General features: G+C 38.1%; 1 protein-coding gene across 11 annotated transcripts in view; it reads right to left on the reverse strand.

Annotated features, from left to right (window-relative positions):
• Window positions 1-19,861, reverse strand: part of MAGI2 (membrane associated guanylate kinase, WW and PDZ domain containing 2) — a 731,950-nt gene that overhangs the window by 300,972 nt on the left and 411,117 nt on the right. For all 11 annotated transcript variants that reach the window (XM_065666957.1, XM_065666908.1, XM_065666937.1 and 8 more), the window contains exon 3: window positions 5,322-5,441. In XM_065666957.1, the coding sequence (XP_065523029.1) occupies window positions 5,322-5,441 (120 nt within the window). The remainder of the gene's footprint in view (window positions 1-5,321; window positions 5,442-19,861) is intronic.

Below are 19,861 nucleotides of genomic sequence, written 5' to 3' on the forward strand. Positions count from 1 at the left end.
GAAGACTCCATTGCCTATGTGGAGTAGTCCTTAACTCTTATTTTTAATTTACAGATCGTAAAATGAAATGTTAATTGAAAATGCATTAGTTGACCAAAAGGTTTAGATAATTTAGAAGATTTTATGCTAAATTTGCCTTGTGAGATGGAACGAAAGCCTACGTAAAACCTATTGTCATCTTAAGTATGAGGACTTTTCAGGAGAATGGAATCGGAGCACCTCCCAGTTTTGCTTACATTCCAGTGTATGGGAAGAGCAAGTGGCAAGACTTCAGCTTCAAGACACATTCATTGCCCCATGGGAGCTCATCATAATAGTAACTCAAGTGAAAACATGCAAGCTGACCCCTTAAAAATGTTCTAAACCAACTGTAATCATGTAATAACACTAAGGTTTTACTGATGGGATGTATTCAATCTTTTTTTTTTTTTCCTGAGACTTAATAAATTAGAGTTCTCCAACATTAAGGATACTCCAGCTAACATTTAGCCAAATAAAACTTTATCAGCAAAAAATATATGGATGAAATTCTGTCTCCATTTAAGCAATCTGGAATTTTACCACAGACGTCAGTGGAGGTAAGGGACGTTGATGATCACAGAAGTGGTTACATAGCTTCAGTGAATTGAATTTTAACCCATGAATGAATTTGAGGTAATTCCAACAATCAAAGAAATGATTAAAAGTGAATTTTGGACAGAATTAATGGCACAATAACTAAAGTTGTTTTTAATGGAATAAATTAAGGAGTACTCTTGTATTAACAGTAAATAGATGTCTCTTATAGAACAACTCTTATGGAGCTCTTCTGAGGAAAACAAAAACTGACAGAAAAAAAGAGTTCAAGTGAGAACATGATTCATACAAGTACTGGTTGAATTAACTTATTTTCATAAATTTACCACATCTGTAATAGTTATGAAAAACTTTTTTTATGTCTGCATTTCTTATAGAATCCCACAGTGCTAAAATCCCTCTTGGCTTTGTGTATTTGAAATGCATTTATGCCTTTATCGATTACCAACAAACACATTTCTTTTTCTTACAGTATTTATGCACTGAACAATTCTTGTTATTTCTGGCACTGCTGCTGCATATGTTACTTTCATAGGCAGAACATATGTTCTGCCCATAGCATGCATTACTCTTACACTCTTACATTATTAATGCCTTATAGTGATGTCTTAGCATAACCTTGAATCATGTGCCTTTCTATATCTGGGGTCTGGAAAGAAAAATACTGAAGCTGTTACAATTCTGTTTATGTGCACAGGCATTCTTAACCAATATATATTTCAGGTACATTTTCAGTAGACTGATATGCTGCACTGACTACGAAGTTTTGCTGATCTAATAAAAAGATCCTTATTAAGATCTAATTATTATTATTATTATTATTATAAGGCGCACTCTCTGAAGTCAGTGAACTGTGAAGACTCCATACAAGTTTTGACAAGTTTGTGAGATGACAATATATTGAGCCAACCCTCCTATTGGACAAGTCGCAAAAAACAGCACACGCGTAGACACACAGCTTGTCTGTTCACTACAGCTTTGTTATTCTGCATTTCATAGATTTGTATATATCGTGCCAATTCAAAGACCATCTATGAAACTGGAAAAGGAATGTGGATTACTTTGCTGGGGCATGTCCTCCTGTGCTACATGAGCCTGCATAACGGAGGCATGTGGCTTTCACTCCACACAGGAACACTTCCTTCTCTGGTACAGAACTATGCTTATTTTATGCTACCCCAGTATCTGTGTCAGAAACAAGTTTTATCTCCAATGAAGTTATCATCCTGCGTCAAATCAGAATTCCTTTAATCAGTACAGTGACTTGGAATTCTGCTAAAAAGAAACAAAGTGAAACCTTTAGGATTTGCCTGCAATATTATACAAAGAAATCCAAATATGTGAGTTTGGTGCTCTTCAGGCAAACACCTCCTGCCCCAATAGTAATGTGTTGGTGGAATTAATTGAAATTTGATTACAAATTCAGAACTCAGTGACAATCTCACTGAATTTGATTTGGACTGTTAATCTGAGTGAGTGGAAATCAGCCTTGTATTCGTCTTTCTCTCATTATGCATTGAATGGTATCACCCAGATTGCCATGAAACTTTACTATGGGTAAGCTGCAAAATGTGCTGCAGCTGTTTATGCACCACTATGTACACTTAAAATAATTCATATCTCTAAAGATGGCTTGGTCTTTCCAGCAGTTCCTCAAAAAGGCATAAAAAGAAAAGGCCAACATAGCAATGGATTTGGCCCTCCTGACACAAAATATTTTCATATTTGTAAAACTGTAAAGAAAGAGAGACTTGTAGAGTTTTCATCATGAACATACTGTTGCTTTTCTACAGCACTTTGGAGTACTACAGTCATTCATAGTTGTCACAAAAGTGGTAGGCAAAGAAAGACCTATTCAAAGCCCAAGTAGTAAGGAGGTCACAGAGCACCCTATTTTTAATTCTGAAGCTTTTATAGCTTAAAAAGCCTATTTTAAAACTCAAAATCCAATGTGCGCTTCCAAAAAAAGAAGAAAAAAAAAAAAAAAAGAAGACGAACCATAGAATATTTTTCTAAGAACACATACTAGTTTCACTTTAAGATTATACCCTATCCAGGTTGGAATCCCTACTATTATTTGCTTGCACAAGAACAAAGATATTTCTGATTGTTTTCACCAGTTTTCTTATTACTATGAAAAAATATCCCCTCCTCCAACAATGCTGAGTGCTACAGTGCACAATACAAAGGCTCAGTGCCAGGTAAGTCTCCATTGGGCTTCCTTCTCTGGGTTACCTAGGTGTTTCTGATTCTCTTCGGAATCATACACTAGAAGCTAAATTGACTGAGTCAGCCCTTCTAGTCAAGAAGTGGTGAAAACCAACACACATACACAGAGTCTGTACTTTCATCTCAACTAAATGAGAAATCCCTTCTTTAAAAAAAATTTCTGGTAGAGACAGACAAACTGGTACATAGTGGTTGTGTTCAGACAATCAGCTTAGACCGAGCTCAGCCGAACTATAGAAACTTAATACAGAATGGTTCTTTCAAGAAATAATAAAAATATACACAATAATATAAATATAAACAATATAAATAATGAAAAAACATAAATAATAAAAAATCATAGAGAAATCTGCAAACCAATCTATTAACATTGAGAATCATGAAAAAGAAGACTGATTTTTTTCAAAGTCCTGGTAATCAGTGTTGATAAGGAAAGAAAACTCATCTCCCAGAACACTCATAAGTTACTTGATCTATGGAAAGATTCAAAACTCATCTTAGTGGGGGGGAATTGAAAATTGGTGTAATTGTCACCAGTAAACTTAACCACTGCAGACTTAATATGCTGAGGAAAAACTGTGATGGAATGATTAGCAAAATCCTTCCCTGAGGAAGGTACTACAGTCATGAGGAATTAATCAGGAAATGGGAGCTGTAACTTGTAAGGTCATGTCCAAAAGTTTCTGTATGGGAACAGGAGAAACGGCATCTCTAAACTAAATCATTTTTCTAATGCGAAACCTATCATTTACCATAATACACAGACAGATAATGTGTTATCTCTCATCTGTCAGAATGCACACCTAGTGATTAGAATACGCGCGAATCAAAGACAGGTTTTAAACAGAAATTGGTCTTTTGAGTTTATTTTGCTTTTAGTTTCTTGCCTTCAGTGAACTTGTCGTCTGTGATCAGTGAATGATGTGACACACATCGCATTGTCATGACTTCGGACCTCCCCTCAGCTAGGTCCTCAAACTGGTTTAAGGAGTTATGCAGACTTCCCAGACAATATTTCACCTTGCTGTCCACTCAGCTCTGGTAGCTGGTATTAAAAGACACCTCTCAGTATCCCTCGAGGGACAGAAGAGGACTGTGAATTAATTTAACCTAGCAGTTAAATCTCTACAAACTTGCTACAAACTAATACACGGTCAAGCAATGACAGACTTGTGCTACACTTAAGCTCCTTTAAGGTTAGTTTCAAACACCTAAGGTAACAAAAAGATACTTCAAGAAAGGCTTATTTAATGAATCTCTGATAAAGGTAAAATTGTGGTATTGTTCTTGTATTAATGTTCAGGTAACTTCTACTGTTAGGTGTCAGACAGTGGGGAAAAAAGTAAAAAAGCAAATGATCATGTATTTTCCTTCTTTAATGGAAATCTTTGTTGTAGGTTCTATATTGATATAACTTGTAATGAAAATTTATTTACTTTCCAATGGGTACTGCATGCTGATTAGGTGAGAAAGAATTACCTTCTTTCCTGCTATTTATAACACAGCTAATGATTTTCTTTGGGGTGAATAGCTTCTTATTTATCTTCAGATGCTTTCCTTGACAGGACAAAGTCAGAACAAAAAGGTCTTTATTGCTTCTTTTGCTACAAGGCAAAAATATGGGGCTGCTTCCTGTAAATGGTTCTACTCACAAAGGTATTCTCATATGTATGGGTCATATTTTTCATATAAAGGGGGTTTCCTGTCATTTTGAAGTTTACAGTAAAAAGACCTATCCATTACTCGGTTATCTTCAATACTAGTGTATTTCTAAGAAGCACCTGGTTTAAAATAGCATAGCATTATTCTGGTTTTATTAACATGCCCTGATATGTAACTACCCTTCCACTTGTAGTAGTTTCACTTCCAGAATAGCTGTGTTTTGGAAAAGGCTTAAAATCAGATGAATCATCCATTCTCCTGGGAAGCACTGTTCTGCAGTAAGCTGCTGGCTCTTTGCCCCCGATACAGACATTTTCTAATACAGTCATTAGGACAGTTCCTATCCCTCTGTCATACTGCAAAATTAATGAGTTCTTTTCAGTAACTTTACAAAGCCCATAAGACATGACATAGCAAATCCTTCCTGTTTTACTTAAATAGTGAGGTTTCAACCTCTGATATAGATTGGTGTTTTCACACATGCAAAGGAAAAGTGTCAGCCTTACAACTGATTTCTGTTGTAGTTTGTTTGTCCTATGTTAGAAAAGCAGTTTGCTGAAAATCTGTGGAAATCTCAAGTATTTGGCAAAAAGAACTAATGTTTATTTCTCATACGTGCAATGTATTATCCTGTTTCTCTTAACCAGTGTAATATACTAAAATTACAATGAACCCATCTGCATTTAGCTTTTACATAAGAAAATATTTTCGTATTTGCCATATGGTTCTTCAAAACTTTCTGGTAACAGTAGCAGTGACACATTTGCAATGGGATGTCCAAGTGCAATTCTATCATATTAGAAAAAAACCATCATGGGAACATGAGACAGATTTAGCAGTAAAAGTGTGCTTACCTTCATATGTTCCACTTTCTAAGAGAGCACCACTTTTCTCCAATTCCATAAAATCTTCAACAGTGATGAAAATATAGTCCACACCAGGGACTTCCCCCTCCTTATGTGGCCTTGTGGTGCCTATTAATAAGACAAAAGACACACTGTCAAGCACATGACCTAAATGTAGAAGGATGCTTTTGAAAGTTTTGGAAAATTTACCAAGTGAGCCATTTCTAAAGCACATTATATATAGCACATTGTCCATGTGAGGATGTCCTTGAAAACCAGATAGGTACATTTGTTGAAGCTTGTAAGATTCATGTTTAAGATCATTCCAGATTTGTTTTTTGATCCGTATTATTTATTCTCACTAATGAAAATGTATGATACTAGTATTTTTTTTATGTTACTAGAAAGACACCAGGCATTCAGAGGAAACACAAATCTTTGCTGTGTATTTTTCATGGCCTCAAACAAATCTTGTCTACAATTAATCTGCTTCATGATCTTTTAAACATTTATTTAGTACACAAAATAATAAATCTGTAAGTAAACCTATAATGGTTATATTCACATTGATCGTTTCAGTGGCACAAGTGGACTTGATAGATGGTGAGGCTTAAGGGACTGAGCAATTCAAATCACCTGGTTCCGATGCTGTCAAACTGCAAAGGTGCTTACATTTAGTTACTGCCTCTATTGTCATCTCTGGATGACAAACTCCATAAATGCCAACAGACAATATTTCATGCATGCTCAGAAGTGACTCGGCTTAGCTAGTAAAAGTTGAGCTGTTAGCAGGGAAGCATCTGAATTTGACCTAATTTCTGAATGGTCTGGTTTACTGTGGTCAGGCTATCCCTACTTTGACTGAAATCACTAAATAAGTCTCAAAACTCCATTTGGAAATGGGAGATTTTTATGTCCTCCTCACTCTCCTGAGTGTTTGAAACATCTGAATAAATCCATTCTTTATCAATATTGTAGTGACCACATCACATTTGCAGGGTTTGGTTTCGAGACTGTTGACACTGGGAAGTAGTTATAAACCAGATCTTCCACTTCCAGGACAAAAGTTTAGCATTATTATGCTATGCAAAAGACACTGTCTCTTCCTCAATTATTAATCCACCATCTAAAACACTGTATTGTGACTCTCATATTATGTAGTAGTGATTCAGACATCTCTTCAGGTCAGCTGACATAAAATTTATTTCATCTACTTTTTGATGTCTATTTTTCAGACATCTGCATTTAAGCCTCTTGAATAATTTTGTGTAAGACTCATCGTGAGATTAAGAAAATGAAGCACAATTGTCTATGTTTCTGCCATGTATATAAACTAGTACAGTCAATGGAGATCTCATCAATGGTGGAAGCAAGAGAGCTGCCTGCCTGCTAAGAGCTCAGTTCAGCTGGCCATACACAGGTCTCCATGGGATGCCTCAAATATTCATGTGAAGCCAGTAGATGTGAAAGGACAAAACACTCTTTGCATTGTCCCATAATGCACAAAATTATATTTTGCGTTGCCCAAAATGCAGTTGTCAACCTCATACAGAATCCCACTCCATAGCTACATCTAATGGTGACTTCTGTGAAATGAAAAGAGCACATTAGAAGTGCAACGTTCTCTAAGTGACAATGACAGGACTCCCATGCTCTCAGTGATTCCTACTGGCCAGCTTTGCCAAAGCACTGGATGCTCTTCAGAGTTGTCCAAATTCCTTGTTGTCAGTGGAAAGATAAAGACATAATGGTGCCTTAGTTAGGCTTTCTGGACTGCTTGTCATAGACAACTTTCTGTTCTCTCAGACTGAATGAGCTTGAGAAGCTATTTCAGTTGCTAACACCAGGAATATGTTTTGATAAATCTGTAAGATGCTTTCCCTAATTTGTATGATTCTAATTCCCTTTTCATGTCAACATTTAAAACTAAAATTCATCCTATTTCGCTGTTTATTTCTGGGAATTTCATATTTGCAGAAATGTGTTTCCTAGGATTATTACTATTGTGTTATGGTACGGTATATGGTATTTAACCATACCAGGGATGGTATGGTTAAAGCACTCAGACACTTGGATTGTTCACAAATATGTTGAATTTACCCCCCGTGGAATATTGAGCCCCGCGGATGTAGCAGCATCCTCAGAGATCTCCAGCCCTTTGTGAAAACTGTGCAGAAGCACAGGGATTCTGGCAAGCCCCTGAGCTCCTGGGAGCTCTGCTAACAGCACATGCATCAGATGTTTGATCTGCATGCTCTCTCCTGAGGAATTTTTCATTCCCAAATTCATTGGCAGGAACTGTACCTTCCTCGTAAAACACTTTGGCAAATCAAGGCTATGTTATTCCAGGACATGGAAGAGGGAAGAAGCTGGCATATTAGACAAGCACCTCTAGCTTAGTATTTCTTCAATAATTTTTTATGTTGCCAAACTAGATTCCCAGAAGTTTAACCATCAGAAGAAAAAAAAACAACCAAAGAACCAAAAAAACCCCAAGTGATATGAAATGTGGAGGTAAGCCCTGCTTTGAGGGGAAAGTGGCACCAGATGACCTGCTGAGCTCCCTCTAAATCTGTTTTTTCAATGATTCTATGAGATTAAGTTTTAATGCACTGTGGTATGTTTTAAGCACATGGATATTCAGCAATTGTATTCCGCAGGGATGACTGCAAAGTCTCACATGAGGTTCAACAAAAGACTCAGTTATCCCTGTGTTTCTCTACTTTGGTCACAGTCTTTAGTCAACTTGCCTAGAAAAGTGTAATGGACTAAATTTTAGATTCTGAATCTCTCAAATTGAAAGCTAAAGACCTGGTCTTTATGCCCTTATGTGACTTAGTCAAGTTATTTTGGATATGGTGCATATATGATAATGTTTGCATATGCCCTGCACTGTGAACTGAATATTCAGTCTAATTTGCTTCCCCCATGTAAAGTGAAATGCATGGTCCAGTTATAGATGGTAAGGATTCTGTATCCTTAATACAGAGTTTAACTCTAGCCTTCTGTCTCTTCTCCAGTTGAATTGCCCATCACCTATCCCCATGTGTAAGGTAGCCATTGAGATGCCCTGTATTTAGAGCTGCAGATACAATGATTCTCTTGTTTATAACACTGCAAGGTTTCACATAGCTCTTATTTTGCTTCAGGATAAAACTACTGGATTTTTGTGGCCAAGCCAAAAGACTCAGAATGCCACTTTAGAATTGCCAGCGTGCTACTGTACACAGCAGCTTCTTAAGTCAGTCTCTGTGAATCTCAGTTTCCCACTGTTTTGCCCAGGTGACTAAATAGCTACTGGTAATTCTACAGTATGTTTTCTTTTTTCCATTTCTCTTGCACCTATCTTTCACAGGGTATTCCAGCATTGAGATGAGAAATCCTTTCTCCTGAAAGCTGAATTAAAATCTATAAACTAGATAAATTAATATTTTTACGGAAAAGCAGGTTTTCTAGAATATTTCTTGCCAGTTCTACCTGTACCTGCTATGTCTGTCCTACAATGCCAGGAGACAATACTATTACTCAGGTGGTAAATGTAAGATTCCACCCTCTTTTTTTATAATCCTTAGGGACTCTGCTCAAGAGCTTGTGTTGTATACTGACAGTTATACTACTATAAGATGTTAACTACTCACTTCCTTCAAAAAACAGAGAAAAGAGCAAACCATGATCACTAGAGTTGCATGTGTTCGGCGTGACTCTTACCCCAGGTACAGCAGTTTCCATCCCTACCAGAACTTTATTGCTCTTGATAAAATCTTACTGAGTCCCATTTCCCTCCTGCATCTGTTCTCATTTCCTCAGCCTGGAGGACCTGAGATCTTGCAAATGGTTAAAGCAATTCCCCAGCTAATGGAAAAATCAATAGTTATTGCCTCTTTTACTCCTTCAGCCTGGAGGAACAGACTTGCTGCTATTAATACTTCTGCTGTCCTTTATACCTTTCTGTAAGCACCACAGTGTTAGCAAAGTGCAGGTTTACAGACTTGGAGGCAGTTACTGGAGCACCTTTAACACCCATCAAGGTCTGAACATTGAGGTCTATAAACAGGAAACTTACAGACCATAGTCAAATTTTCTTTTTCCTTGCTTTTAAACTAATGTAGAGTTCCTGTTCTTAATAGATTTTGTCTTTAACTATATTCGTATAGTACAGTTATGGCGACTCAAGACTTAAAACAAAGGATTAATTCTAAGCCTCATATTTTTTCAGAAACACACCTCTTGTTACACAGCATAGAGGCTTAATAGGAACACTTGCTACTGCTTATAATATTTAGCCTTTTGTTAATGTAAAGTGAAAATAAGAACCCAGTTATCATTTTGTTACCATGGTAACGTATGAAAAAATAATCTTTGAATTCCATAATGAAAGAACATGATACTTTCAGATCTTGCAGGATCAAAATCAGCAAGGGATATTTGCACTATAAATATTTATGACAAATGCAATCTATTGTTGCTGTTGAACAGAAGACAGAAAAGGAGCAGCTTGCAAGTAACCACGGCCAGTCTATACAAGCAAGTGCTGTCACACAGTGTGTAGGTACCTTAGAAATTGCAGGAACTTGGTCTACAAAATCTGGGCTGATCCTGACCTTGGATTTCATGAGCACTGCTTACACTGTACAGTTTAGAGATATTTAAGCTATGTGGCAGACCTTTTTTTTAAAAGACCCTTTGCCTTGCAGCTTGTTTCTTGTGTTCTACAGGGGAAACATGGTGATTCACCATACTTCAGGCCTTCCATGATCAATGTTCTGTTGTCTGATGGTGTCATGGTTCTGGAGAGGAATTAGGAGCTGTTTACATAAATATCCTTTGAAAGAGCATTTTTCTTTTAACTGAGTCTAAGGCACCTGGGGGTAGATAGAAGAACAACTGGGAATTTAAAGACTCTTTTTTAATCTCAGCATTCAAGTGCATAATTATAACGTATTAGTGCTCATTTGGGAACAAGGTGCTCAGTTTGACTTTGAGAATGTTTCTACTTAGAAGCACGGAGTATTCACAGTCTCTGTCCAGCTCTGCTGCTTTAAAAAGCAGGAAAAGTGCTCTCTGGTTCTTTCTTTTATTGAAATATTTCTTTATTGAAACTCTTTCTATCTAGTTAGACATGATAGAAAAACAGGCAATTTATTTATGTGTCAACACAGGAATATGAATGCTAGCTAAAAATCCCAGAATTATGACAGGAAAGGTGTTCTGTTTTCAGTATGATAGACAAATTTTCAAGAATGCTTCATCTTTGCATAGTCAATAATGTGTATTTTACAGTCTTTGTACAGTATCATTACAAGGATAATATCACATAAATAGTGTTCCTATACAGTCTATATGATGGTCAGGAGAGAAGTAAAGGCCTTAGTCCCTGCATAGTTCAGCATTTGCTCACAAACTCTGTGAACAGGTTTAAATTCTCCGAGCTTATAGGCATATTATAAATGTTTATTAAATCTTTTATAGGCAAGTTAAGGGCAAACATGGCACACCTCCTCCCTCACCAAACTCCTTCACAGCTGTTTAGCTGATTTGCATTTGGATTCACAGATTGGTTCCTATTGCAGGAGGTAAATAGGAAAGCAAAGGTGTGTCTTTCCCACAAGGATTTACAGTGCAAATGAAAGGCACAGTAATAAGGCAGCCCTTTTTGCATCATGATCTACTCCTATATCTGCTTTCCAAATGTATGGAAGCATTTAGGGTCTTATTGTTCTTATTTGTTCTGAATATAACAAAACATAAGCAGAATAAAAAACTTCGATATATAAGCCTTTTTATTAGATATTCTACTGAAAATTTGTTCTGCAGCTCTGCTCTGTACAACAGCTTGTTGTGGAAAGCTGTATGCCAGGCTGTCGTACATTACAATAGCTGGAGGCATCCCTCCTGCAGAAACAGACTGCTAATCTTTAATAAACTTCAGTTGAGCCCTTGGTATGACCTTGTACATACTCTGCCGTAGAAAAACGCAGCAATGTTTAATTAGCTCTTTTGTTTGTTTGCCAAATTACTCTGGGACACTATTACTGCAAGGAACTGAAATGTATGGGAAATCATACCTATCTTGTCAAATTACTGACTGCATTAAGCTGAGAAACACCACATTCGTCTTGATCTACTGAATTCCCAGCTGATGAGAATAATAAATATAATTTTCAAGTAAAGTGATTTTAGATGTACTACAAAGCAGGAAGCTTCAAATGTTTATGATAATTCTCATAACGACAACATAAAACACAACGGTATAAGCCCCTTCTTGCCAAGGGTCATGAAGGGGAAAAGTTTTTTCCTCTTTCTAAGTGTACAACACTAGCAACTTACCTGGTGCATCCTGATAAAAAACAATCGCAGAAGCAAAATAATGACTTTCAGATTCCTGAAAATATTTCCAGGGGATTAGTTTCTAACTGCATTGATAAACAGGTTGCTGGCAAATGTGATCCTGAAGAAGACCTCAAAGTTAATCAATTCAAGCACCACTAGAAAAGGTGCTAATTGCTCTATTGTGGTGGAAAGCCAGGAATTTAGCAGTTGCTGAGTTGGGAGACTGCAGCACTATTCTCTGTACACAGAGAGAAAAATCACACACGATCTGAAAGAAACTGTGTGTTTTTATCTCCACGATTTTCTGACCAAGTTGTAGTAGAAAGGGAAAAAGCACTGAGGTGTACTTCATGACAGAACTAATTAATTTCTGGGTGTTTAATTCATGTGAATTAAAAGAAAGTTTTCTAGTCCCTGTGCATCATCAGTATTCACCAATATTAGCATAAATACTGGATTAACTACACAGCTTAATCCAGTGTCCACTGAAATTAGGTGGAGAATTTGGGCTATATAAAAAGAGACCCTCAGGGGAAAAAAGAAAAAAACAACCAAAAACCCCCCCAAAACACCCCCCTGGCCTGTATTTTAAGTTTCTACTTTGAGATTAATGACATTTTGTTTTTTCCCGAGGAAGTAAATACAAGATTTTGAAAAGCAGTCTTAAGGAACAGTATACTAGGCTGTAGTGCCTGTATTCTATAATACCACAAAGTTCTTAGGACAATATATCTTATAGTGTAAAACAGAGGCAGTGACTTCCTGCATTTGAGATCTACAATGCACACAGTAATGGACAAGCATGTCCATTATGGAAAGAATATGCATTTAGTCTGTGGTTCTTTAGATTTTCACTTTTTCTAAACTTACACTCCAGATGCACATATCCTTTCAAATACATTCAATATTTGAGTAGCTCCTGATTAAACACAGCCTGGGTTTTCTATTGGTTCTTTTGCAATGAGGCAGGCACTGTACAATGGGCATAAAACCAGCCCATAGATAAATTATGCATTTTAAAAATTAAGTCATACTGGAGCAAAGTAAAATTGGGAGATGGGAGTAGCTCTAGGCGATGACTCTGGTGAGAAGGTTATGTATTTATTTGTTCATTTGGTTAATTACGAGAGGACCACTGGAACCAGCAAGACACCCAGAGCAGAAATGCTGCATAAGAGCTCTAGGCTGAGACAGATATTGAAGACTCTTCTTTAAAATAAACTGTGACATATCCAGAGCTGCCCGTTGCACCATGTGAGGATTTGATCATTGTGCTTTCATGCTGTCATCTTGTGATAGGCACTGATATGCTGGGTGTTCCCTCTGCAAAGGTACATAGCTCATTGCCTGGTAATCACAGCTTGAATTGGGTCACTTTTCTGCTGTTGGTGAATTCCTTATTAAGTCTGAAGAGTACTTTCTTTAAAGAACAACTCAGACCCAGAATTAAGCCCAGCTTAATAAGAGTTTCATTGGCAGCATATGAGCAAATAAACCAGCTTTTTTTAAAATTATCTTTGCCAGGAGTAGCTTTTAAGAGGTTGATTTTGGTTGACTTCAGAGATAAAAGCTATTAGAAGCATGAATACTTTGTGTCAAGTTAGGCATGGAATGTTGCAGAAGATACTTGCAAAAACTATCAGAAAAGCTGTTGCTAATGGAGATATCATACACACTTAAAATATAGTCTACATCATTCCTGGAAAATACAAAATTGGGAAACAATGGGTATTCTGGCAGTTGGAAGTATAGACAATACAGGCTTAGACAAGTGCCTGAAGGAATCTTATTTTCAGTGCCCAGAAAATGAAAAGATTAAAATAAAGAAAACCAGTTATGAATCATTCTGGATTCCATAAAATTGCCTAAAAAGTTTGGATTTGATTTTTTGCTGTTTTTTTTAAGGCAAATATTAGTACCAGCCATGAAGCTCTAGAAAATGTCTGAGGAAGAACGGATGGTAAGTTTTGGTGGTGGGAAGTCAGGGGTTTTAGTTTGGGTAATTATATTTATAGAACTAACGAATACTTTAAAAAGTCCAAGATAATTTTTTATACTTTCTTTAGACGTTCAGTGTTGCTTTTTTATGGATTTCCACTCTTTCAGGTAAAGACATTAACTAAAACATGATGACAAATCTTTATCCCTTTTGGAAGTTTAGACTTGGATTCCCATTGTACAAAGTTGTTTACACTCCCACTAACCTTTATACCAACCATAAACAACAGGCTTTTACATGAAAGTGAATATATATGCACAACTATCTGAAGAATCAAGACATGCATTAAGGCATTTTGATAAGAGAATTATGTATAATGTCTAGTTAATACCATCTTTTAAAAGGATTTGTGAAGTTGTTAGCTATTGCTACTGAATCTCTGGAAATATTTATAAACGGATTTTCTAAATCTACAGTCTTACTTTCAGAAGCATTAAAAGAGGGACTGTGGAATAGTTTATCACATAAACCATCACAGATGTATTCCTAACCAGATTCATTTCAGCTGTTTTGGAAGTTTATGCCAATAAAACAGAATACTTTATTAATGAATCAGTAGCATGAACCAATAAAAGGATTTTAAGGGTTATTTACTGATTAGGGCATACAGAAAAATGAGGGGAGTTTATGCTTAAAACGGAATCTAGTTAACATGTGTGAATGAAAAGAATAATCTGTACTTAAACTGGGGCAATCTTCAGACAAAAGTCCATTCTCTCTCTGTAGGCTTCATAGCCTACATGTAGCTCTAAGCAATATCCATCCAACAAGACATGGGAGCAAGAGCCAATTCAGATCACATCTCTTCTAAATCAAGAACTACTTTTGGATGGTGTCTGAATGGTAGAAAAGAGTTACAAGTTACTTGTTTTTCTATATCTTCCAGTCCATAGTTTGTTTTGATGGTTTTATTCCTTGGCTTTCACCTCGAAAAATTATATACACAGTGAAATCTCTGCACCATTCACCACACAGCTGGACTAGACCTTGGCGTGGTGACAAATAAAAGCTCCTATGTAACATCACATACAGTTGCTCTCAATTTTAGTGAACGGAGTTCAAAGAAATGAATGAATACCTGTGCAGTTCTGCGTGCAACACCTCCAGCAGATCCACAGCTGAAATCCCTGGTGGCCAACTGCTACCCAGACAGCAGAGCAAATGCTGAGCTGTATTCCCTCAGTAGGAATCCCATCAGTGCCAGACAGGATTTTTTTACTGTGGGATGCCACCACATGCTGCAGGAAGGCTTTGAGCAGAAGGCAAAGTCATGCTGCGGGACTGCTTCCTACAGCAGTGCTGCTCTGTCCATGTGGAAGCACGTTACTCATGTGAAGGTTAAAGACTATTGAGTGCTCTACCTCTCAGGCACATTGGCTTAGGAAATACACGTTTATCTGTCTGCTTCTAGAGTAAGAGAAATCATCTTGTTCCCTCTTTCCTTCCCTTACTTTCCACTAGAAACAGCAAAAGTAGGATATACATGAAAATGATGTTGATTACTTGGTAAAAACTTTTCTGTTGCTGTTCTTCACTGCTTCTCGTAAGCAATAAAGTTTTGATCAAACTATGAACTTAAATACTAAGGAAACTCAATGTTTGATTTTATCTGTTCTAAAAAGTCCAGTTTAAAACAGTGGGAGAAAAAATATATTCTCCTTCTTTCAGATAAATGAATGCACCATGAAGCACCTCTATATTATTCAGAAAAGAAATGTAATATTTTGAAACCATTGTAGTTTTTTGTACTAAATTATTTCCCCTAAAAATGAATCAGAATAAAAAAAGAACTATTTGAAACAGATTCTTCCCAGCTGTTTTTAGGGAAAAAAAATTTCAACCTAACTCACATTAATAACAGCCTCCAAGCCCCCCCCATTCCTCAGTAACAAGGTGAATAAATTAGGTATACAGGAGTCATTATTTTGTAGCATACTCACAAAGTTAAAAAGTGCATGCTGCAGATTTAGATATCATGACTATCTTCAAGTTTTTAAAAGAAATTTAAACAGCCTTGTTCATTCTTCTTTTGAAGGTAGAAAAAAAAATAAGCTTAGATTTAACTTCAAAGGAGTCAAATACAGTGAAGGTGAGGAAATAAATGTTATGCAATTCTGAATATGGAGAAACAACCTCCTATTCTTATCTCCTACAGGAATTATTTTCAAGGTGTAACTACAGCACGAGTGAATGTCATTTTATCAGAGCTACACAGTCCAACTAACAGACAATTTCCTTATTCCAAAGGAACATAAATGTTACGTCGAAGGTTATGTCTGAATAAAGAAGGGCTTAGAACAACCTGAAAGATTTTGGTCCCAGGTGTGACCTTGATATCCTTGTATTCAGCAGTGCTGAAAGACAAGTTGTTGGTGAGTAGCAAGTGCTACTCTGGTTGGCTAATTAAAATTGCTGCTTTTCATATATGGTGAGACTTCCTTTTCCGATATGATGTGTTGTAATAACCAACCTTGCAATGTTTAATTCAGCAGTCACTAGAGATTAATTAATTCCACTTATTTTAGCTCCAAATGGACAGCAAGAACTGGCATCTGTTGACACTGAAAACAGAGCAAATTAGAAGTTACCTATATTAAATTGAAACCTATTTAATTACACTACTTTTATTTTTATGGATGTAATTAATTACTATTTAAGAATTTGCAGCTCTAATAATTAGTATCAGAAAAATTAATTCCCTGAAGAAGCTGGGTCAATGATTCCAGCTTGCTGGCTATCAGAGAATTTGAACATTCCTTCTTTTATAACAATGCCCTTCTTTCCTTTTAAGCATCTTAGCATCTCTGTTTCTTGAAGTTACAGTTCATGAGCTCTGTATAGCTACGCAGAGTATCCCTGTTACCTTTTCACACTAATCATCTCTCTGATTCAAATTCTAATGCAGTGTGGTTTTCTTTCTGGCACCTCATACCATTAATAGAATCACAGAATCATAGAAAAGTTAGGGTTGGAAAGGACCTTAAGATCATCTAGTTCCAACCCCCCTGCAATGGGCAGGGACACCTCACACTAAACCATCCCACACAAGGCTCTGTTCAGCCTAGCCTTGAACACTGCCAGGGATGGAGAATTCACAACTTCCTTGGGCCTCACCACCCTCACAGTAATGAACTTCGTCCTCACATCCAATCTAAACTTCCCCTGTTTTAGTTTCAACCCATTACCCCTTGTCCTATCACTACAGTCCCTAATGAAGAGTCCCTCTCCAGCACCCCTATAGGCCCCCTTCAGATACTGGAAGGCTGCTCTGAAGTCTCCACGCAGCCTTCTCTTCTCCAGGCTGAACAGCCCCAACTTCCTCAGCCTGTCTTCATACGGGAGGTGCTCCAGTCCCCTGATCATCCTCATGGCCTCCTCTGGACTTGTTCCAACAGTTCCATGTCCTTTTTATGTTGAGGACACCAGAACTGCACACAATACTCCAGGTGAGGTCTCACAAGAGCAGAGTAGAGGGGCAGGATCACCTCCTTCGACCTGCTGGTCACACTGCTTTTGATGCAGCCCAGGATACGGTTGGCTTTCTGGGCTGCGAGCGCACACTGAAGCCGGCTCATGTTCATTTTCTCATTGACCAACACCCCCAAGTCCTTCTCCACAGGGCTGCTCTGAATCTCTTCTCTGCCCAACCTGTAGCTGTGCCTGGGTTCCTCTGACGCAGGTGTAGGACCTTGTACTTGGCATGGTTAAACTTCGTAAGGCTGGCATCAGCCCACCTCACAAGCATGTCAAGGTCCCTCTGGAAGGCATCCCTTCCCTCCAGTGTATCAACCAAACCACACAGCTTGGTGTCATCGGCAAACTTGCTGAGGGCGCACTCAATCCCACTGTCCATGTCAGCAACAAAGATGTTGAACAAGACCGGTCCCAACACCGATCCCTGAGGGACACCACTTGTTACTGGTCTCCAGCTGGACATCGAGCCATTGACCACAACCCTTTGTGTGCGGCCATCCAGCCAGTTCTTTATGCACCGAGTGGTCCATCCATCAAATTGATATCTCTCCAATTTAGAGAGAAGGATGTCGTGTGGGACAGTGTCAAACGCTTTGCACAAGTCCAGGTAGATGACATCAACTGCTTTACCCTTATCCATCCGTTCCGTAGCCCCATCATAGAAGGCCACCAAATTGGTCAGGCAGGATTTCCCCTTAGTGAAGCCATGCTGGCTGTCACCAAGCACCTTGTTGTTTTTCATGTGCCTTAGCATGCCTTCCAGGAGAATCCGCTCCAAGATCCAGGATAATCTGCTCCAAGAAATAGTAATACAAGAATGCCAAAAATATTGCTACTTAATAGCACTAAGATCTGAGATGAATTTATAACTTGTTAATTTACTGAATGCAGTGTACATGCATACATGCACACACTGCCTGATGGAGGGGGAGGGTCACAAGGATGGATGCTGATACAACTCAGCGGAGGCCTGTGCTGTACAACTAAACCACGAAGGCTTCCTGTGTATTCAGCAGAGGGTGATTTTAGTCAGTCTGACACTTCTCGCTTCTCCACTAACTTCAGAAGACATTTAGGTTCAGTAGCCTCCCACTTATTAGCCTCCAGAATGCGCTTAAAGTTAGGTGAGGTGAACCCAAGCTAAAGCAGTTTTGTACTAGGCCCCAGCTAAGGGGTTTCACTTGATAAAATCAGCCAATCTTGATTTACCCAAACACCACTTTTCTGGAAAGCACTTATCTGAAATATGTCCCTAGCTACCAAGAGAGGACAATTCATACTTCTGAGTAATTTAAATGTGGATGAGTTGGATTCAAATATATCATTGTGGCAAATAGTCTACTGGCTTAGGAATGACAACTTCAATCAATTGTGATTGTTTCAAATGACCTCTAGAGCTACAAAAAGTGAGAAAGCCACCTTAGTCTCATCTGAAAACCATACTACTTACAAACCTGGCAGATTTCCAGCCACTGCCCAATCCAACAAGTACACCTTATTATCAATACAGTCAAATGATAATAGCTCAACAATAAGCCGCAAGAATAAAAATTTTCTTCTAAAATCTGAAAGTAAAATCTAACTGGGATAAGAATTGACATAATAAATCAAAATGTCAGTCAGTAGACTTCTCTTTTTAAGTTTACTCACAAGAAGGGATGCACACTGCATGTTTGACCTTGGGTAGAACACAGCACTTTTAATCAGTGCTACCCATTGCTTACCTCAAGAGCTCTACACTGACTCATGGCCAATGCCATGGGGTGGTTGCTAATCAGCAATGAACATCTGAGAAGTGTTAAAGACTGAGAGAACATCAGCTGTGTTTGACCATGTGTACGATCCCAGCCTTTTAGCAGAAAGATAAAAATTCAGTTTAGACTAGTTCTGAAGACTAAATTAATGAGATCAACTGCATTTCAAACTGCAATAAAATGTAGTCATAAAATTGAGAGTTATGCAGTTACAAAATTGAGAGGTGATTTCAGAAGCTGTTCACTACTGCCTCTCCTCTGATGCTTGATTTTTAACCACCAAACTCTTTTTCCCTCTAGATAACAGAGGAGGCATTAGAGTTGTCCTGGGTTCAGCAGTAGCAGTCATTTTTTCTCCTTCTTAGTAGCTGGTGCAGCGCTGTTTCTGACTTTCAGCTTGGGAACAGGGCTGATAACACCGATGTTTTCAGTTGCTGCTCAGTAATGTTTACTCTGACCAAGGACTTTGTGAGTCTCATGCTCTGCCAGGGAGGAGGGGAAGCCGGGAGGAAGCAGAGACAGGACACCTGACCCAGACTAGCCAAAGAGGTATTCCATACCACAGCACATCATGCCCAGTATATAAACTGGGGCAGATACCTGGGAGGGCTAGATCATTGCTCGGTCGGGCTGGGTATCAGTCGGCAGGTGGTGAGCAGTTGTATTCTCTTCCCTTGTTATTTCCCTTATTATTATTGGTGGTAGAAGCAGTGGTTTATGTTATGCCTTAGTTACTGAACTGCTCTTATCTCAGCCCATGGGAGTTACATTCTTTCAGTTCTCCTCCCCATCCCTCTGGGAGTGGGGGGAGGAAGAAAGGGGAGTAGGGAGTGAACAAGTGGCTGTGTGGTTCTGAGTTGACGGCTGGGCTTAAACCACAAGAAGAGACAATATTTTCAAATTGGTAACCTGATAAATAATAATTTGGAAATTACTTCCCTAAAGTCAACAAATGAAATAATAATAGGCCTTTCCTTTCTGCTCCTGAGGTC

The sequence above is a fragment of the Lathamus discolor genome, chromosome 1 (assembly GCF_037157495.1).
Source record: "Lathamus discolor isolate bLatDis1 chromosome 1, bLatDis1.hap1, whole genome shotgun sequence".
In the NCBI taxonomy this organism is placed as follows: Eukaryota; Metazoa; Chordata; class Aves; order Psittaciformes; family Psittacidae; genus Lathamus; species Lathamus discolor.